Source organism: Xiphias gladius, chromosome 14 (genome assembly GCF_016859285.1).
Source record: "Xiphias gladius isolate SHS-SW01 ecotype Sanya breed wild chromosome 14, ASM1685928v1, whole genome shotgun sequence".
Taxonomy (NCBI): Eukaryota; Metazoa; Chordata; class Actinopteri; order Istiophoriformes; family Xiphiidae; genus Xiphias; species Xiphias gladius.
In genome coordinates, this window is record NC_053413.1 from 22,849,272 (window position 1) to 22,870,814 (window position 21,543).

General features: G+C 42.9%; 1 protein-coding gene across 2 annotated transcripts in view; it reads right to left on the bottom strand.

Annotated features, from left to right (window-relative positions):
• tep1 (telomerase-associated protein 1) overlaps window positions 1–19,786 on the bottom strand; it is a 37,552-nt gene extending 17,766 nt beyond the window's left edge. Inside the window, exons 1-29 of one of the 2 annotated variants that reach the window (XM_040144043.1) lie at window positions 19,321–19,786; window positions 18,934–19,158; window positions 18,568–18,717; window positions 17,244–17,408; window positions 17,024–17,161; window positions 15,552–15,623; window positions 15,080–15,204; window positions 13,980–14,137; window positions 12,516–12,625; window positions 12,276–12,354; window positions 11,517–11,703; window positions 10,067–10,361; window positions 9,787–9,939; window positions 9,447–9,518; window positions 8,070–8,191; window positions 7,730–7,795; window positions 7,144–7,287; window positions 6,328–6,619; window positions 4,751–4,872; window positions 4,416–4,529; window positions 4,050–4,167; window positions 3,593–3,781; window positions 3,110–3,297; window positions 2,855–2,996; window positions 2,209–2,388; window positions 2,018–2,110; window positions 1,113–1,248; window positions 612–771; window positions 44–177 (exon numbers count right to left, since the gene is read on the bottom strand). In XM_040144043.1, coding sequence (XP_039999977.1) covers window positions 44–177; window positions 612–771; window positions 1,113–1,248; window positions 2,018–2,110; window positions 2,209–2,388; window positions 2,855–2,996; window positions 3,110–3,297; window positions 3,593–3,781; window positions 4,050–4,167; window positions 4,416–4,529; window positions 4,751–4,872; window positions 6,328–6,619; window positions 7,144–7,287; window positions 7,730–7,795; window positions 8,070–8,191; window positions 9,447–9,518; window positions 9,787–9,939; window positions 10,067–10,361; window positions 11,517–11,703; window positions 12,276–12,354; window positions 12,516–12,625; window positions 13,980–14,137; window positions 15,080–15,204; window positions 15,552–15,623; window positions 17,024–17,161; window positions 17,244–17,408; window positions 18,568–18,717; window positions 18,934–19,158; window positions 19,321–19,710 — 4,519 coding nt within the window. In that variant the 5' untranslated portion in view covers window positions 19,711–19,786. Of the gene's footprint in view, window positions 1–43; window positions 178–611; window positions 772–1,112; window positions 1,249–2,017; window positions 2,111–2,208; window positions 2,389–2,854; window positions 2,997–3,109; window positions 3,298–3,592; window positions 3,782–4,049; window positions 4,168–4,415; window positions 4,530–4,750; window positions 4,873–6,327; window positions 6,620–7,143; window positions 7,288–7,729; window positions 7,796–8,069; window positions 8,192–9,446; window positions 9,519–9,786; window positions 9,940–10,066; window positions 10,362–11,516; window positions 11,704–12,275; window positions 12,355–12,515; window positions 12,626–13,979; window positions 14,138–15,079; window positions 15,267–15,551; window positions 15,624–17,023; window positions 17,162–17,243; window positions 17,409–18,567; window positions 18,718–18,933; window positions 19,159–19,320 lie in introns of those variants that run through there. The other variant, XM_040144044.1, reaches the window with a different exon arrangement.
• Window positions 19,787–21,543: the final 1,757 nt, after the last annotated feature.

Genomic DNA, 21,543 nt, shown 5'->3' on the forward strand with positions numbered 1-21,543 from the left:
GGCTGGTGCTTTGAGGAGCAGCGACAAACGACGTGGACCTTACCTGCCAGGACGAGGTGAGCTCTGGTCCTGTCGCTTTCTGCCGGGAGGAAAAAGTCCTCAAAGGCCCGCCTCACCTCCGGGTTTGTTAGAGCCAGCAAGTCGTCAGCGCCGTGGCAATGAGACGGATCGATCAGACTGCAGGAAGGGATCCAAACAGGTCTGATCTCCACTTGGGTGGCTGACTGCAATTCTACTCAGACCTCTTTCTACTGCATCTAAATGGACTTGCCAAAATGCGTATTATGCCTCTGGGCTGCCTCTACCATCTAAAGCACACAATCACTATCAAACCCTATGTTTTGTAAATTAGAGATGGGGCTAAGAACAGAAACCCTGAAGAAAAAATAAGAAAACGGTGTAAATATTTTACTAGAAGATAGAAGGGAAATAAAAGGAAGCCCCCATTACTGCACATTACAGGAGAGTTAATGTAAAAACAGGCTGTAGCTAAAATTTCTGTTAATTCTTTGATGAGATTAAACAATGAAAAAATCTCAAGACGTTCATTTTCACATGCGACCAAAGTCAAGTTCCAGCACTTCGCTTTTAACTCATGTAAAGACTCATACCTTTGCAGGCTCTGCACTATACGGGTGAAAGCTGCCATGGGGGTGCGTCCTTTGGGCTTCCTGGAGAGCTGCAGCACTTCCTGCCATGACGTCTGCCCGTCCCGCGAGGACAGCTCATTGCACGTGTTCAGCAGAGAGTACAAGTCTCTCTCCCTCAAGCCTGTGGATCAAGACCAGAAGACGTTCGGGCAACCGGACTCCCTCCTCAAGTCACGCTTATTACTGACGGGGAGACAACGAATATCTGCATGCAAGACTGAATTTCAAATGCTCCCTCTTGATTGTCCAAATAATTTTGGGGATGAGAACTTTGTCACGGTGCACCAAGATACTTGCACGGAAGCCGGTGATAAATTGATATCCTTATAAATATTCTGGCACTTTATTCCACAACTGCAACACAACATGATACCACTACAATTCATCACATGCGTTTCTCCAAAAAGTTACAAAAATAATGGCAAAAAAATTAGGTCCACATTTCTCCCGGACTCATCTTACCCGCAGGGCTGACGGCGAGCGCTGCGAGGGTCCAGCGGAGTCCCGGCATGCCTCTGTGCTGGGAGCAGAGTCTGTCCAGGCCGTGCTGCACCAGCTGGCTCAGAGACTGAGGCAGGTCCTGCAGGCTCTCCTTCAGCTGAGACACCAAGACAGCGGAGACACTAAAATCACTGTTGTTAATCGCGCCACAAGCTGAGCGGTGTGTATATGTTTGTATATACGTGCATGTGTGTATTTAGAGAAAGGCTGCAGCTAATTGCTGTTTTTTTTTATGGTCGATTGATTATTTTCTCGATTAAAGGGCCCAAAGATATTCAGTTAACTGTCATATAAGACAAGGAAAAGTGGCAGATCTTAGCGACTTCACTTTTTTTTTGTTTTTAAACTCATTTCAGCTCTAATATATAGTTGTTTCTATTTTTGTCTTCATCTAAAGCTACTATTTCAGGACTCACTTAACTAATCTATTGGTCCTAAACATTCTGTAAATACTTACTGTCTTTTATTTTTCACTCTTTTCTTGTTCGTTTATTAGTAAATGCTTTAATTATTATTTTATTTATTATTTTTATCTTATCCGTGTGTGTGTGTGTGTGTGTATAACCACTGTTGTGAGGACATTTTGGCCGGTCCTCAAACCTTCAGGGTTAAGACTTGGTTTCAGGGTTCGGGCTGGAATTGGGTTTAGATTAGGTTTAGGATAAGGGTTAAGGTTTGGGGTTATGCAATCAGTTGTGTTGGTTGAGGTTAGGGTAAGGGGCTAGAAGGCATTATGTTGGTGAGATTCCTCACAAAGATATGTCCAACCGTGGGGGTGTGTGTGTGTGTGTAAGTGTAAAAGAAAAAAAAAAGACGAAAAGAAAAATTCGATTCTGTAGAAGTGTCTAGAAAAAGTGAAATCAGACCTTATCAAAGGAGGCAAAGTTCCTCAGGTCTTCACAGGCCAGGTGCAGGTAGAGAGGGCTCACTGCTCCTTTCTTCATTACCAGCGTCTGGAGCTGGACAAACACACAGCATAGTTTTAGGGAAAACTAGAAATGACAAAGTGAGACAACATCAAAGAGTGAAGGGAAAACGTATGACTCTTAAGGAGAACCTGGCTGTTGAATGCAGAGTCACTGAGCTTCTTCCCGAAGGTGTCCAGTCCCTTCTGAACTATCTCCTTCCGGTCCGGCACGGAAAGCTGTCCCAGGGTGAACAGGACAGTGCTTCTTTTCTTGGCCAGGGTTTGTAACAGGGCAGCTTTAGATGTGAGGCTTACTACCAAACACACACCCTGACAAGAAAGAGGGGAATGTGTGTTATCCTCTAGCAGACAAGATTCAGCCATGAAGACAGCAATCAGTGTGTGCAAATGTGTGAATGAATGTCTAAATGGTCAGGCACCATACTGCTTCCAGTTGTTTGACCGTACAAAAGACCAACAGAGGTACAACACTAGGCACAGTCAAAACTCAGTTAAAAAGTCAAAGAGATGGTGGTTTTGGATCTTAATCTTTTCAATGTCAGGAGGCTAAAGTCTGCAACAGCTCACTAGATGACGAAAGATTCCTCGGAAATTATTTCAGTTTTTTGAAAATAGCTGTAAAAAATTTTTCATGGAAAGAGGAGATATGGTCGAATGTATTTATGATTTTTTTAAATCTTGAAGTAACAACTCTTGGGCAGTAGTGTAGCATAGGCACAGCAGTCTTTGCCGGGGCCACTGTGGAAATAAAACAGAACCCATCCGTTTGACCGACCCGTGGAAGCTGCTCTGGCATCCAGTCGGAGCGGAGTTGACCTCCGCCATCTCGGACAACATCCGCCCCATCAACCAGCAGCACCAGAGGTTCGTTCTGCTTCACGTCACTCAACGTGGAGTGAAATTCTGACAGCAGATCTCTGAGATAAGAAAATAAATAAATGGAAAAGATGACAATCATTGTCAGTGCAGAGACAATTGAGGTATACCTGTGCATCTTAAATATCTGGAAGACAATTCAAAATCTGATCACTTGTAAGAGTGGGGAAGAGGGGATTCCTTCTCAGTATCTTTAATTTTCCTGAACCACTGAACCAGGAAGCGAAGAAGGTTCTCCACAGAGCGTGCCGATTGGCTGGCAGCCGTAGAGTAGGAGGTGACATTACAGACCAGGTTTGTCCTGGACTTGACCCCAGTCCTGAGGGCGTCTGCCAGAGCAGCCTGTGTGGGGGGGAAAAGAGAAACAGCCGATTAATCAATCAGCTGATGAACGGAGAAAAAAGAAAATTCATCTGCAACTATTGTGATGATCTATGAATCATATCGGTAACTTTCAAGCTAAAATGCCAAAAAAATAAAAGTCTTTGCTTCCAGCTCTACTCGTGTGATGATTTACCACTATTCTCTGTTTTATGTCAGTGTAAAACCAAGCAGGCCTTCATGTGCTGTTTCTTTTATCCTGCCCACACATCTGTACGGAACGGTTTAAAACTCCTGATGGGCTGATGAACTTTACCATGAAGACAGTTTTGCCCTCTCCAGGCCCGCCCTCTACCACCATCACCCCTCCTTTGGTCTGGACCTGCTCCACCATCTCCACGGCTCCAGACAGCAGCTTCGCCCTGCCAGAGAACTGCCTCTGCAGCGCCCCCTGGTGCACCTCCTGCTCAGTCACATCCGATGCAGCCTCGGCCTCCTCATTCTCCTGCCAGATGCGGAATAATAATTAGATGATTGTAACCTAGTGTATGTCAGATATGTTGACAGACTGTCCAGGATATTATATAAATAAATCATTTAAGGCCCAGTATTAGTTACAACACTGAGGACTAGACAGAAAATATCCTTAGACTAAGGGTAAAGTTTATATGGTAAATTGGGATATCTGTAAATTTCACTGGTTTCATAAAGATACGTTTGGTGGATACAAGGGCTTGGAAATGAAACTGAAAAATTTTTTCAGAGTAACCGACTTCCACAAACTGATTCCCAACTGCCGTCCACAGGTCTTCCAGCACAGCCCTGCCAAAGTCCTCCAGGTTTTTCAGATATGGTTTCCCTTCCACGACACCTCCCCACTCACATGGGTAGCTAGGACAGAAAGACACACATGAAGGCTCAGCTAAGGCGCCGGAGGTGATTTGTTTTTACTGTGGTAGAGTATTGGAATGTTTTTGTAAACATGTGTGTCAAATTTTCGAGAACATATTGCTTCACAAGCCCATTCGGCAATCAGGAGGGCAAAAATTAAAAATCGGTCTAAAAATGGTCCTTGGTTTTCTGATTAGTTGTAATCCAAAAATAGTGGAGACCACAGCTTCGCTGCTTTTATGACTCACTTTTCAGTGACCTTAACATCACTGGCCCGGATCCTACTTTTCAAAGAGGCCATCTTAGACTCAGCCTCCTTTGATTCAGGAACAAAGTCTGATCGCCAAGCTGCCGGAACCGATCTGAGAAAACAAGGGAGAATAATTTGATTAAAACATAAAGATACTTAAATGGCTTTAAAGCAAACTGTGTAGTTAAAATATATCTACATCCCGTGAGTATTTTTCAAATGAATTGGAAGAAGTTGGTTTTACAGGACTCAGTCATTCAAACAAACGGAAAGAATTAAAGGAAAGACTTGATAGAAAATTGCGACGTGTGAATAAAGCCGTTAACCGCATACCTGGTGATATAGGGATCTCTGAAGTAGCAGAACATTCGCTGATGTGCTGTATCGGGAAAGAGAGCCTGAAACTGACGGATCTCCATCTCTGTGACGGACAGACCTGCCGGGGCCGACGCCAGCTGCACACAGAAGAAGAAGAACGAAATCATGCTCTCTTCAATACTTTAAATTAAATTCACATGTAAAAACGGACACCGTTCTCTTTCACTTTGAAGTATCAATGGTAGTTTGGTTTTTCGTGCCCAGCGTAACAAAATCACCAAAAAAAACAAACAAACAAAAAAACAGAGAGGTCTGATTGGCCTGTTGATCAGTAACAATGACGAAATAGCTACAGGTACATGATATTTCTACCTTTAAGTAATAATTTTCAGTTCATGACTGAAACAAAATACAGAGTCTGACATAAAATATCGTAAAATACAAGTGGTAAAAGCTACTTGTATTTTAGGATAATTATTGTACCATTTTCTTTTGCTTTCAACTGATCTATAATGCAACATCTGACTAGTTTCACAACACATATCAGTGAGAAAGGCCAGAGAGCCAGAGACTTACAATGGGCTAGACAAATCTCAGAATGGGTCACAGGTGAAAGCTGTCCCGTCAATATGCTGGCGGATTTTTTCTTTACTCGATCCCAATCACTCATCTTATTTCTAAGGGTTTCTCCAAGTGAAATTTAATTTTTTTTTTTAATCTTCAAATACCACATAGAATGCAATTTAATACCCTTTTAACAGTCATACCTCCCAAAGTGTGAAAGATATCCATAAAAACTGGTAGGGATCATATGGCCTAAAATTCACCAAGTGCATTGTGAAAAAAAAAGTCAGTTTACTTACATTTATTTCACATTTCTGTTATTACTTCCTTCCTAATTATGCAGTTAATTAATCATTAAACACAACCTGAACTTGGATAAGCAGCAGAAAATGGATGAGTGAATGGATGGACAGATTAACCAATTTAAAAAAAAAAAAAAAAATGAATTCATATAAAGTCAGAGGTCTGGACAAAATGGATTTTCAAGCCAGATTCTGCTAAAACCACAAACAGAAACATTTAATAAATAACACTACTGCCTGAGTCAGGCTAGAGGAAATATTAAAAGACCTTTGTAAATGAAATGTACAAATGACTTCTTCATACCTTCTAAGGCCCTTTTTGAGGAAATATAAAAGCAGTGCTTCCGAAAGCTTTTCAAGACCCAAGAATACCCTGATTTCTTCGATTTTACCTACTTGATTTAAACTTATTTCATTTCATTTTATTTAAAAGGTGCGGAAAAAATCTAATTTGAGAAAGGCTGTTTTGAAATTCTCATGACTTTTAAAATGAACCGCCGTGAGAAAATTAAAGAAATATGCAGAATTGTTTTCTTTTTATATCTTTTTTTCGGGGAAATTCAAGTGAGCCAATATTAGTCCTCGCTTCGTTAAAAAAAGGTTTCAAGAAAACAGGTACACATTAAAAGCATTAACACAGCATTTGCTTATTCAAGCAGCATGAAGAAGTTCACAGCACTACTTATTGATTCTTGAATAATTTCATTTCATAATGTCAGGTCTTACCCAGCTGTACTGCGGCAGGTCAGGGAGGACCGGTTTGGGCGGCACCAGGCCATACCTCTCCCCCAGGATTCCCACCATCATCTGGCTCCGACACACCTCTGACAGGCACAGCTCGGTGGCTCGGCGCGACTCCTCTTCTGTCACACCCCAACGCAGCTCCACCTCCTGCAGGTAGAGGCAGTGCGGCGCCGCGCGCCGCCGGAGCTCTGGGAAGACGCTACGCACCAACACGTCGCGCTCGGCGTGCATGTCCCTGAAGGTGGAGGAGATGAACACGCGCACGCCTCGCCACCTGACGGCAGAGGAAGGAGCTGCTGGTAAGGTAGCGAGGAAAAGGCAGGAAGAAAAATGTCTTGGACAGTAGACCTTCAACTGTAAACACACTAAACGGAGAGGTGTCTGTAAAGAAGAGCATCATACTGTAAATTTGCCTCCCAGGTTTTATGCTCTTGGCCATTCAATGCCCTAAGAAAAAGTTTTCACTGTGAGTGATGGGATCCTGCGTGAATTTTTTTTTTTTTTTTTTTTCAATTTAATTTCACACGTGAGATTTCTATATTTCTTTTTCTTTCCTCTTTTTCAAGGTGACATTTGAATCAGAAACTGATGACAGTTGGGGGTCAAAACAAACCCACACAGTTCCGATGAAGCAGATTTGCTGAGTCTTTTAAAGTACTTAAATTTTCAAATTATAAATAAATAATACGTATAAATGTTTGTTTTTTTTTAACTTTGATTGTTGTTTATCAATATTTAATGTTATAAAGAATACTTAGGATTTGAAGATGAGTTTTTGGGGCTTTAAATAAAAATTACCTTAACTTGGGGCTGGCTGGTATTTGGACGACATTGTTTGTGGTCTGAGGTCCTTTAGCGCCCCCTGGTGGTGGGATGTTGTACAGTTTGTCCAAATGCTCCACATGGTCCAGCAGCCTGGAAGATCCTCGTTCTGCCACAAACCTGATCACATAATTACAGAAATGGCCGGAGCATTTCTGGAAAGACTTGTCTCGATAGATCTTCGATAAAAAAAATCAAACAAAAATGAAGCTGGAGCCAACAGCCGATTAGCTTAGCTTAGCATAAAGACCGGAAACAGAAGGAAACGGCCAGTCTGGCTTCGTCCAAGGGGTCACAAGTTCCTCCTCCCAGCACCTCTCAAGCTCACTAATATTAACCGTACAGTCATGAAAGTGGTATTGATCATCTCAGCTAACTTTCAGAAAGAGAGCAAATAAGCGTATTGCCTAAAATGACAAACTATTCCTCGAAACAATAAATCAAATAAACTCCTACCGTTATCAATATATCATAAAGTGCATTTCGGATTTAACGTCTCTTACATTTGTATAAATCATCTAACCAAGCTTTTGGATGAAAGTGAACCACCGGGACATTTTACCTCAGCGTTTGCTCGCTGAAGCCTGTCAGCTTCACGTGGTTCCTGTCCGGGATGTATTCTGACTCCCTGCAACGAGTAAAAACACAACGGTAGAAGCATTCAGGATTAGTTAGACGCAAGAAAGGAAACAGACACCAGCCGAAAGCTAAATGTTAGTAAATTTTGTTTGTGGCTATAAATACGTCGACTTTACTGTACATTTCTGACAATAAAAACAACGAAGAATCTTGTTGAAGAACAGACGGGTCCACCAACCACCGTCATCACTGTTAGCTTCCGAATACTGTCTGACATCGACGCAGGACAGCACATGTACCGGAAAAAAAAACGAATGCATTACCGCTCTGACAAGAGGACGTGCACCACGAGGGCTTTGCCGTTTACATCCTTCCTGTAGTTGTTGATGGCGTACCCGATTTCAGAGTCGATCCAGTTGTCAGTCAGCACGATGATGTTGTCCAGCTGAGATAGAAAAGAACATGAGCACTGCGACCGCAAAGAGGCAACCCGCACTGTCACCGGGAGCGGCGGTTCGCGGACATCGTTAACAAAAAGCGCACAGTGTCTGTGATGTGGAGCGCCTGAAGGTCGGCCACTTCCTCAGCAAGTGTCGTTCAGCTGCGCCAGTTTCAGAACCAGCCCTTTTGAAACCTGCAGTTCCAGTCCAAACTACGCCACCTTGCGGCAGTTTCGGAACTGCAGGTGTGAACATGCTGATGTGCACCATCTGCAGGCAAGGAAATTAACAGCGCCTGCAAATCTGAAACTTGTGTCCCCTGCAGCTTTCGCTTTCTCTGCCCGTAGAGGGCGACACGGACGTGCGTGCGTCTACCGGTCCGAACTTCAGCTACGTCTTTTCCTACTTGTGCCGTAAATTGATGCGACTACTAACGTCTTCTTTTGGGGAACCGGTTGTCTGATAAATGGGAATGAGTGAGCTGTAAGACAGCGCCATTAGGTGCTTCACCACTCTAACTCTTGGCTAGTTTTTGGAGGTGTTAAAATTGTATTGTCTAAGCATTTGTGATGCAAAATAAAGACATATTAATCCATTCTTATTTCTAAATTTTCTGTCCCACTGACCATTCATCCCTTTTTTTGAATCATAAAAGTTCAATGAGGTCAGCAAAACCCATTTTTTCCTGCATTTAAAATCAATCTAGAAAATTACAAATTATGAAAAAAATAGTTATTTTTCTTCCTGTATTTATGTTTAAATAACAAAAATTAAAAAAATTACTGCACTCACTCTCCTAAAGTTCATTTGTAGTTTCCTTCAAAGATGCCTGATACTTTATGATAGATAACGTTGTAGTTCCCTCTGTACAGCAAAGGCCCCTGTGTTCTACTGAATCATCTTTATCTGATGTTCAATTTGTATATTTAGGGGAATATTAACTGTAAACTAAAAAAAAAAAAAAAAAACTAAGTTGGGAGTAGGTTACTTCTTTTCATCCTCGAGTGGGGTCCGTAGGTTTTCCTCTCAGGCCGCATACAAACCAACAACCTCCAGTAATAAGGTGGGGAGAGTCTGTAAGCAGCCTGAAAGGTGAATCCCGGGGCGCACAAAAAAAAAAAAAAAAAAAAAAGTTTGCAAACACTCACCGCACAACTCATTGTCAAGCGTGAACGGTAATAACTGAAGCAGACTCAGACCAAGCCCTCGCAGCCAAACGTACAGTATCAAAATAAATTAGATATGCACAAATAAACTAACCTTGTTTTGCTTGGTGAATATTTTGGCGAGGTAACCACTGTCCTGATCATCGTCTGGCCTCTTGGCACATGCCTGTGAAACAGAAGTATTCATCAATAAAAGGGAAAATTCATGAACAGAAACTTCCTTCAAAACATACAGCTCGCCTGTTATTCTACCGATGCAGAACTATCATTCAGTTGCGTCCATCCTTATTACACCGGCTCTGTATAGTTTACTTAATTTTTGACGTTGGCTTTACACTTGACTCCTCTAAGTTCCTTTCTTAGATGTTCAAGTAAATGAACGTCGGCATGAGACAGCAAAGAAGGATGAATACTATAGGAAAAAATCTCCCGACCTTCATTTGCGTCATGACACTTCTGACATTTTCCAAAAGGACGTCGGACTTCAGCTTGACTTCTTCACCGTGACTCCAACCAGTTAAGTGGAGCTGGCTGTCCTCAGCGCTGCTGCTGATCATCAGAGAAAGCAGAACCGCCACCTCCGTCACCTGAGGGGATTTAAAAATGGGGAGAGAGGTTAGTTTATTTGATTGTTTTTTTGGAGCCAGGACCAAAAATTTCACACGCCAGCCTTCCTTTGTGTTATTGCTTATCAGAAACAAAGCAGGCCCTTACAGAAGGAGTGAGCTTGTTGTCATCCTCCTCCTTTTTCTTCCTCCTTATCCCCTTGGACGCTTCTTTTTCCTCCTCATCCTCATCCTCCTCATCCTCCTCGTTTTTTTGCTCGGGATCCGGTGGGAGGCAGAAGTCCGGTTTCTTCCTCCAGGTCTGATGATTACCCATGTTACAGTAGAGGAGTACAACGGTCCGCCCGGGGAGCGGGGGCACATTGTAGCGGCAGGAGATCTGAACCGCTGTCTCCAGAGCTTTGCGGTAACTGGCCAGCAGAGCAACAGTGTACTTCCCCTGACTGGATTCACACACACAGAAACATTATATGACTGAGGATACTTTCTTATAATTTGTGCAGATGTCTTTTTTTTGTTTTGTTGTTGTTGTTGTCGTCTCTTTAAACTGATCTGACCAAATACATTTTCCATCTGAGCTACAGTCATCTGAGGGGTTGTTCTTCAAACTTTTCTCTTCGCTGCATCTTTGTTGTGAAGCAGTTTGTTGCGATATCCTCAGTCTCACCTTACAATGCACTGTCTGCATTTCATTAACATCTTTTACCACCTATTTTCTGTTCAAGTTTCAGTTTCTGTAGATGCTGCTGTTTCCCTCTGGCCGTTCAGCCATGGTGGCAATCACGTCTAAAGCAAATTAAATGAGCAAGTTTTTCCATTCTTTATTTAAAACCGCTGTTGCTGCTGCGGCTCCTAAAAAAAAATAAAAATAATTAAAAAACACACTGCACCACAAAGATTTTTCCCAGTGAAAACCAACCAGAAACTCTCAGTTCTAAAACAAAAAAGCTGGAATGTACTTGGAATAGACTTTGTCAACACATTATTTGTTATATCAGCTACAGAAAAGCAGAATGGACAATGAACCCCTGGCCACAGACAAGTAAAAGGGCCCCTGCCCACCCTGTATTTGCCGTCACTCGCATCTCTTTGTGGTGGTTTTCCGTCCCTCTGTGGTTGTTCTGTATCTCTTTGGGACAGCTTTGCCTGTCTTTGTAGTCTGAGCTCTATGACTTTCAAACAAGAAATATTAATACTGCCTTCATACAGAGACTCGGACCCAGGGCCACCTGACCCCTCTGGCTCCTGGGCCTGTGCCCCATAGGCATGGTTCAGTAATCCTATCCTTACATGGGCCTACGTCTTCTTAACTGATTCACTATATTACTGGGAATGAATGCGATATAAATGTCAATGAATTCATGCACTTAATAATACATACAAAAAATAATTGTGGGCCTTATTTTTCTTTTCTTTCAAGTATAATCGTGAAAGTGGAACTGAATTGCGTTCTATGCGATATTAAAAAAAGATCTTAAATAGGCGTAAACTGAATTTGGTGAACACTGCAGAAACCCTGATAACTACAAGTCATGTTGAAATAAACAAAACGTATGAGAGAGGAAGAGACATCTGCTCAAACTCAAAAACAGTCATACTTGGCCTTCAGGAGCTGGGCCTTCTTCTTCTTGTATATTCGATAGACGAACGGCACTCCAAGCGCCACCCTCAGCCTGCTCCTTCGGCTCGTCTCCCAGTCCAAACGCCTGAAGCGCTTGCTCCTGGGAATCCCCTTCAGGATGCCCTTCAGAATTTCTCTGACGGGGGGAAGCGCTGACGCGGACGCTACGGGGCAAAGAGGTAAAGAAGCGGCGACGTATGTGTTCAGGCAGGGTCAGGCTTATTTGTTAGCTCAGCAACAAACAAACAAACAACTGGTTTATTATTTGGAATTAACCAACATTATGTTACACTGCTGATATTAAGGATCCCAGCTACAGAAAACAAAAGACTAATACCACAATGCTGGGTTTTTTTTTCTTTAAATTTCTTTAAATTTTTCCCTAAACTTGTAATTTGTTCACTTATATTTTTCTATTTATTTAGGTTGGGCACAGGTTGGGTCAAGGTCAGGGCATGTCAAAAGCTGAGGTTGTTTTTACAAGTTTTCATGAGGCCACGTCTAAAGGCAAAAGTCTTTATACCTGCTCTGAATGACTACACACGAAGGCTGGGTGAAAAGCCTGCTGCCACGTCGTACTTTTAGTCCACTGCAATTGTTATACAGCTTCACTTACTAGTTACTTTACTGACTTTTTACAACTTGAAAATTAGCAACTCAGCTGAAGATTTTTTTTTTTTTTTTAATTTAATCGGACTTTAGAGTTTTAGTGCCACTTGATGTTGGTGTTTCTCACCCAAAGTTTGAAGCTCCATGACGACTTTGTAAGCAGCGAGGAATCTGAATGGAAACTGTCGGCTCTGAACGACTGCTTTCTATGAGTACATAAAAAAAAAAAAAAAAAAACACGGTTGCAGGGAACTCCATGAGCTCGGATACAAGAGTTTAATGACAAAAACAGCAATAACAACCAGCTGACAAACACAAACATGAACATGAATGGGTTTGGTTCAGGCTTCCCTGTAGACTGTCTCACCTTGTTGGTCAGTCTGCTGAGGATCTTCTTGTGATGAGCCTCACTGATGCCCTGAGTGATCATGTTCCTCAGGTTCCTCAGCATGGCCATGAACGGAAGAGACTTGTTGTCTGCACAGCAGAGACATTATTCATCAACGTGTGATCACGGACAGGTTGCTGTTTGAATATTTGTAGGTGTGTCATGGGCACGTGTGCGCGTATACACGCATCTTTGGACCCGTGTCTCACGTAGTGCTGTACTGGAGGTGCATGACCATTTTAAAATGAATATTAATCCACGCGTTGGGAATATGTATTCATTGCCTTTGGACTTGGGAAATTGTAGGTCAGCAAAGGGAATCGGTACTTGGAAACACGAAAAGATGCAGAGCTATCCAAACCACCCATATGGAAACAATTTGAACAGAATCACCAAAATAGGATTAAATTGGAATCGGTACCATATATCAGCTCTTTAGATTCTCTCCTGGTTAGAACCACAAACCCAGTAACTGTCCACACACGTAAGATCTGGCAACAACTTCGGAAGAAAACAGGTTGTAATCAGTCTCTTTATGACAAACCCCCCTTTTTACACAAATCCCCCTTTACTCAACACCCTCAGAAACGGCATCACAAAACGATTGTTCAGAAAAGGCAATCAAACTTTTGGGAGTCTGTTTCTGAACCAGCGTTTAAAGATGGAGCCCGTCAGACGCGCGGAAGAGCTCTCCTCCCAGCACCCGGCAGTCTCTTTTCCAAAATGCCTCCAGGTTGGGCACCTTATTATCTCGGAACAGGACGGCCATCTACAATCATTAGAAGACCTGCCCCCGGATAAACTCGTGCGGAACGTACGGGGAGTAAGAGGGTTGATATCTTATACGTACTCGGGTATTATTTTCGAATCATAGGGTGTGAAGCGTTAGGAGTGAAACACAAATGGGAGGAAGACCTTGAGTGAAATTTGGAAGATGTGGAAAGGGAAGCACTGTGCACCGGTGGTCAGTATTTTCCTTTTAACACTGGGCATATAATTACACAACAAAATCCCATTCATAGAATACACTGTACCCCTGACAGGCTGCACAGGATAAAGACTCAGTACTCCCAGTTCAGCCCAAGATGTAAACCTGGAATTGGATACATATGTTCTGGGCCTGCACACGTCTAAATTCATATTGGACCTCTGCACTAACAAATGGGACATCACAGGAATAAACCCCCCCCAAAAGAACCACGTGTAACCCTCCTGGGCGACACTTCTATGATAAAAGTCAATAAAAACAAACTCAAATTTATGAGAATCGCCCTCAACACAGCCAGCAAATGTATAGTCATGCGATGGGAAGATGAAAAACCACCTGCAGCTGCTAGATGGACCAACGAATCACCGTCGCGTACACCAAATGAAAAGATTACTGTATGCACAACCTGCCGGTGAAGCCCGGAGAACTCCAAAGAATTTCATTTCTTTTCAGACCTATGAGTTTCTCCCAGGTGGCGGCCTTGTTGCCCTCCAGACTGAGCAGCCGCTCCCACGTCTCTGGCTCTTTGAGCTTCATTCGCTGCCCGGCTCTCTCCCTGTCCCACGCGCCCTTCATTCCACTGCGGGTGAACGCCTTCAGGTCAGCGGGATACCTGGGACAAACACAACCGCGCCGCGTCTTAAAATGGACGCAGGACAGACCGAAAGATAGCCCAGTGGTGAAGTTACCAGTTCGTCTCTGGGATGACAGTTACATAAATACTGATCTTAGACCGGATCTAACCACAGCTTTTCCGCCCGCATCTCTATTACTGTGTCCGCTTTTCTACTTTCCTACGATTTAAAGAATAAATTAGTAAAATACCAAAGAAAGGTAAAATCTCAGTTTCCCCTTAAGAAGGGGCTATATATGGGTCAAAAAAGGGCCTGTAATAAAGAGTTCATAGTTCTTGTGCGGGTAGCTGGACACATTGTGCACATTTTCATTTCCTTAAAATTGTGCATTTGTGTGATGTAAACCCTCTATAAGATATTATAATACAAGATAGTATTTCAATTTCCCAGAAATAGAATATGATGATATTAAATTTGAATTTCCGGGGATACTGTATTTGAACCCTCCGTAGTTAGCATTAAAAAGCAGTATCTTAACATTTAATAAAGTGTTTATAACACACTATAATATAGTTGGAAGCAGATATAAAGACAGGAACTTTCAGTCCCTCTGTGAAACATCCATAAGTGGATGATGGTATATAAACAGATAATGGATGACAATATAACACAGTTGCAATAATAGAAAATATGTCTTCATAGGAGAGGTTATAATGTACATTATTTAAAACTTAAAATCGCCTCATATCTGCTTATAACTACAACATAAAGCATCATACCCAATGTGTTATAGGTTTATTTACTGATTATAGATGATAAATTGGGGGGTGTTAAAAATAAAGTATTGGAAAAATCTTAACATCAGCTAGATTCAAACATCTGATGAAGTAAAACTAAAACCCATGTAGCAGCCCCTATGGATGTCAGCGGCGTGAGGATACGTGTGTTAATTTGTGCCTACGCGTGCTTGTGTGTCTTACTTCCTCCCCAGAATGGCCATAACGTGTTCGGCCGGTTCTTTAATGTGCAGCCTCTTGATCATCTTCTTCACACTGAACTCGCTCTGCTTTTTGTCCACCACCCCTTTGCTGCCCTCCGGCTGCAGCTGCAGACAGACACGAGCCATTACCGACCAATGCTGCCCCGTGTGTTCGCACACATCACCACCTCCGGAACATAAAATGCACAGCTAGACCTCTGCCAAAGTTTCTTCTAAAACAAGCGTTTGGAATTTATATTTTTATTACAAATACACTCTTAGTTCTACAATCTACACTAGACCCACAATCGCAAAACGAGGCAGGGAAAGATGTGAACTAAAATTTGCTAAAGCAACACCACTTCAGTAAAAATGATCTGGGAAAGCACAACGTTAAATACAAGTAGCCTGCAATTTAAAAAACATTCAAATACCTTATTTCACCACACAATGGAAAAGCAATAGCGACTTACAAACTTCGTCAGAATAGATTCATCTGATCTGAGCATCTTCGCCCACTTTTTCAGCTGCTCACCGTTTGGTTTCTGGAAATCAAAAGACAACGTGACGTACGGACCGTGGAGTGGTTGAGTGAAGATATAAGAGGCACGCACTCCCTGATTGTTAATTTAGAGCAGTGAGTCTGGCGTACTGAAACAGAAACCGCACGAAAGTTTCTATCCATTTTCAGCCGGGGTGGTTAACAGTGTGTAGGTTTCGATGTTTTTTGGGTTTTTTTTTTTCCTAATCAAAGTGAAAACAATAAAAGTAAGAAACACACTTATCACTCATACTGAAACTGTTTTCTGTCTGTTACTTACAAAGGGTGTGATATTAGTGTCATTTGGTTTAGACTTGGAGTTTCTTACTTTACGCGGTGACCACCAAAATGAAAACACGTTGCACAGTTCTTCTCCAGTACACCATGTTTTATTCATCCAATGTTTTTTTTTTTTTCCTATCTGCTGCTTCATCTATAACCATAGATACGATACAAACAAAACTTTACAATCGTCCTCCTAAATCGCCAGAGACTGGGCACTTTAAGAAATGAGAAAAGTTCGACTCAAAGCCATTTCTGTAGAGTCTACTGGATCATATTTACTCTCCATTAAGGGGATTTCTTTGAGACCCACTGAAAATTCTGTTCTAGGACGGACGTGCTAAGATTAAACACAGATGGAGCTTGAAATTAGTTTTGGTCGTCGGAGATGCAGTGGCCAAATTTTATACACTACAAAATTACACACAGGGGTTATTATACAGCAGTTAAACTTCGAAAAACTGGGACTCGTGGATGGCAGTAACCGTCGGAGGTGTTGGAAGGAAGCAGGTGCTGTTCCTCGTTTAATGGGGGGGGTTCTTGTGTTTCTTCTTTTTGAGAGCAAGTAGTCAAAAACATTGGAGCGTTGTTGCATAAACCGCTGCTGTGCTTATTAAGGAGACCGGTCTCTCTTACCACCAGGTATAACCGAACATTATTTTAATATTTTTGCTGATTTTATTTGGATTAGATTCTATATGTGCCCAGATTTGCTTCAGCCATTTTTTTTTTTTTTTTTACCTTTTCTTCATTGACTTATTGTAAAAAAAAAAAAATGTATTTGCAGAGAATTTTGTGAAAAATTCATTGTAACGTCAAACTCTGTATTTATGGTCATAGATATTTTTTCTTGCAGTTTTTCTGTTAACAAAGGGAAATGGTATTTCGCAAATTGTATTTTGGAAGAAAAGGGATGATTGTAATGTTTTGTATATACAGTATCTATGGTGACATATTGATCACATGACGGATCAATGCATTGAATATAAGGAATCAGCCTCAGGTACCACCCTGATGAAGGCCAGAAAGGCAAAAACGTTGGGTGAACAAAGCATGGTGTTGAATTTGGAGTTAACGCTGAATCAAAAGATAAAACGGAGAACAAAATGAACGCTTCTGTACCTCGGCTTTGCGCCTGTTGCGGCTGTGTTTACGGCGGTGTCTGCGTGTGTTGTATTTGGCCAGTTGATACTCGCTGAACTGCTTGAACTTGTCAGCCATTGCCTTCTTCAGGCACGTGGGCAGGGAGCGGCTGAAGCACTGGAAAAACACAGGCAGTGGCGCTTAGACAGAGCTGACACGTCGAGATTCCTCCGCACGGCAGACGCTCGCTGAGACTTACTGTGCTATAGATCCTGACTACCTCCAGCCAATCGGAGGGCAGCTGCACAGCAGCACAGAAGTATCTGCGGACGTGCGGCTTGGTGGAGGGCTGATTGGCGGCCAGAGCCAATAAGAAGTTTGCTGTGATGCGGATGTTCAACTCCTGTCGGGTGTAAACTGCCAACTGGGTGGGAGAGAAAGAAAACAAAAAAAAACACACTGTACGTAACTGGTGAAACTGATTGTAACCCCTTAATCCCTTACTGTTGTACTGTGTGTTTGCCTGCTTTGCTTAGCTTCACTACTGCCCCAACTCAAATCGCGTATGTAAGAATAACTGATCTGAAATATTTAATCCACTGGGGCATGTATCTCTCGCAAAAAAGAAAGCATTATATCGCAAATGAGTGAACGAAAATGGCACCAGTCACATCTTGAATATAAACGGAATTTTTTCTAGTCGTCTAACTCTGTTCTTCGTAAACACCCCAGATCCCGAGCAGACAGTTTGCCACGCGACAACCACGTTGGAGGCTCTCCGGCAACCTAGACGCAACCCACACTAATATTTTTCGGAGCTGCACTAAAAACTAAAACCTTTCTGGGACAATTCAAATTCAGCCATAAATGACATTAAGGTATACACGATTCCAAAACAGCTGTGCTTTGAAGTACCTTGGAAACATTGACGAGACGTGACAAGGAGACACCTGACAAAGATGTCGCTTGCAGCAAACACAAAAGCTCCAGTATGAGAAGAAATTGGTTTAAAGCTGATCATCCAGGAAGAGAGCAACTATTTGACATTATTCAATTTAGACGACGGAAGGCTTGACCTACCTTTTTGAGAGTTAAAGGAGATATTGTTGACAGACAATTGGTAAAGTGGATTATTTACATGAATCAAATAAATGTGACAGGACGCCACATGAGTAACTGAACTGTTTAAAAATAAAATGATTGGAAATGTATCTGTATCTACAGCATTTGTGTCTGAGTACCCCATGACAACTTCTTGTTCTAACTTATGCTGTATTTGTCGTGTTGTGTCCATCTATTTGTTGTTGTTTCCAAATTTGGAATTTAATCGTGTGCAATGTTGTCATATTTTAATAGAATATATTAAAATATTTCTAATTTCTCTCAGTTCTTGAGACTGGTATTGCTACAGTGGGGGCTGAGGTGTTTTTCCGGGTTGCTTTGCTCGATTGTCCCCGGTCGCGTCTAAAACATTACCGGTTTAGTTTAAATACAAGTTCAGGAGCCACGGTCCGGTTGGGGATACAATTCAAAAGGCCTTCAAATACACACCAAACCCACACAGATGTGTAAACGGTACACACCTTGAGGAGAAACTGTGGGTCGTGGACAGAAATGTCCTTTGCCAGGTTTATGATCCTGGTCCAAACACCCTTCTCCGAGTCCCACTCCCTCTGGCCCGGGGCTGTGATCTCATTGACCAGGGAGCAACACACTGCATTCAGCAGGAGATACTGAGGACCAGGCGGACAGAGAGACAAAGTGTTCACAAGTCAGGAGGAGTAGAAGAGTCACTTCAGCCAAGGCATGAGATCAGCACACAGGAGCACAATGTGGCAGCGCTGGCGCAGAGAAATGCTAAACTCGCAAAGGCAGCACAAAAGAAAAACCAGAATATTTCTGAGACACACTGTATATATATATATGCAGTGTAAAATAGTTTCTTCTACCTTTTTATCCTTCAGCGCCTCCTCAGTATTTTCATTTCCTCCATCAAACTCAGCAAATTCCTCATGTCTGGTGGCCACAGTCTGTTCGGGTTCCCGGCTGACCAACTCCGTTTCCAGGACAGGTAAGTCCACGGTCGAGCCAGCATAAACCTCCTCCACCCCCTCCAACTCCTCCACCTCCTCCACCTCCTCTTCTGGCAAAACGTCATCTTCCTCGGAACGCCGCTGGTGCAGAAGAAGTCACATTGAAACAGTAATACAACCAAGTGGGATGCATCAGAAATTGATGTTTGTCAACTGTTTTAAAGAAGGATGTATCAGCAGCCAAGGTAGGACAAGACCAACGATAAAGAAGTGAAACAAACAAATGAAGAATATTTCATGTACCACAGTTGTTTCTTCAAAACAGGACTGCATCGCCTCAGACGCTTCCTCTCTGCCTTCGTCTCCCCCAACATCCGCCTCCCGCTCTCCACCCGCGCCGCGATGCAGGAACGACGGAGGACGAGCGAAGCGATTGAGCAGAGCACCGCTGGCCAGGGATGTGGAGAGCAGAGAGTTGTCGGGGACAGAGGAGGTCAAGGAAAAGGAGAGGCGAGGTGAGCGGCTAGTTAGGAGCTTGTTCTGGGTGCTGAGGAGGGGAGAGGTGAGGGAAGGCGAGACGGGAGAGGTGGAGAGAAGGGAGGATGAGGTGGAAGACAGTCTGGAGGGCCGGAGAGAGGAGCAGGACGAGGGTCGGGCTGCAAAGCCTGTGAGCGGAGAAGAGGGCTGGGGCATCACCACGGAGGTCTGAGCCAAGAACCTGTTCTCCAGACGCGGAGGAGCACAGCTGGAAGACAAACTCCTCCCGCACGTGGCCTGCTGCTGCTGCTGCTGCTGCTGCTGCTGCTGCTGCTGCTCTCCTCTCCAGGCCACGTTTGCCTGCTGCAAAGTCGGGGGCCTCATCTCTGTAGAGAAACAGATCGCTCAGACGGTCAAGGGCCGCAACAGGTTTGAGCCTCTCCTCCCAGTCACACACCCCGGCAATCCAGATAAGCAGTTCAGCAGCATTCCCTCAACTGTTTGAACAAGCATTGCACTGCTCTATCTATCTAAGGGCGTGTTGCTCGGTTGACAGCATCCATAAAAAAAAAAAAAGGGAACAAAGTCTGGAAACAGTCTGCGCACGGCCCCGCAGACTTTTCACAGAGTTTCACAAGGCACCGGGAATATGCAAAAAAAAAAAAAAACGAAAAAAGTGTAAAAATATGAAAATCAGAAATTCAGAAATGATTCAGTCAGGTGCTGGTTTAATGCAAAGAATCAAACGACAAGAAAGGGCTCGCTGGACGCAATTAAAAACTCTTTCACAGACAGAAAGTGTTTTACAATAACACTAGAGCTGCAACGACGATGAATCGACTGACAGAAAAGTAATCGTCAACCATTTCGATGATCAATTCATCGTTTTCGATCATTTTTCAAACAGGAATCCCAAACATTCTGTGATTCCGGCTTCACACATATTAGGGGGGATGCTGCTTGTTGCCGGCTTGTGTCACTGTAAACTGCGTATATCTCTGGGTTTTGGACTGTTGGTCAGAAAAACAAGCAATTTGACGATGTCATTTTGGGCTCTGGGAAATTATAATAACCTTTTTTTTTTTTTTTTGTAGACAAAACGGTTAACTGATTAATCGCCCAAATAGCTGGAAGGTTATTCCAATGGTCCAGAGCTGATTTTTTTAATTTTTAATTTTTATTTTTTTTTAAGCCCTTTCCTCAGGTTTTAGTGAATTACTATCTGACATCTCCTCATTTAAACGTGACCTACTAGAGACCGTGAGAAGTACAGTCGGGCTGTCTACCTACCAGGAAGAAAAGCGGTGTCACCACCACGACGACGAAACCGACACCGGGATTTTTTATCTGCCACACAGTTCAAACGAACATCAGTCACGGTGTTTTCCTTGGGAGCCCGCTGCGTTGCGGTGACTCACGAGAGTTCCCGAACTGCAGGCGGGGCGAAGTCAGCCGTGAGCAACCGGATGAGACGGAGGAGAGAAAACTCACCGCGGAAGCCACAGCTTTGGCTCCGCAGGCGCGGAGCGCTGACCCCGAACAAACGGCTAACCACTTGTGTACCACTTGTGTACCACTTGTGTTACGTCTACACTACGCCGAAGTAGCCTAGTGGGGCTAAATGCGGCTCCTGACTTACACTGCGTTTCCTCACGCAGCCGTCGGAGAGCTCTGATTGGTCAGTTTTTCCTGGACTTTTTTTTTTTTCCTTACCGTAATTGTGCATATTCGGGGGCCGACCCTCAAAAATCGCCCCCTAATATTAAAGGATAAGGCTGGCGTTATTTTTTATTTATTTTAATTTTACTTATTGTCAGAACATCCAATAACAAGATAAAAATCAACGATGTCTCACTCCATCCAAGTTCACTGGTTCCTACTAAAGACGTAACTCCTTTAAAAAAAGTTAGAGTTACAAATATATAAATATATATATATATATATATAGGAGTGTCACAAATTTATAGTTTCCATTTTTTTAATGTTTTTTTTTTTTTTTTTTAACCGTAATTATGCATATTCGGGGGCCGACCCTCAAAAATCGCCCCC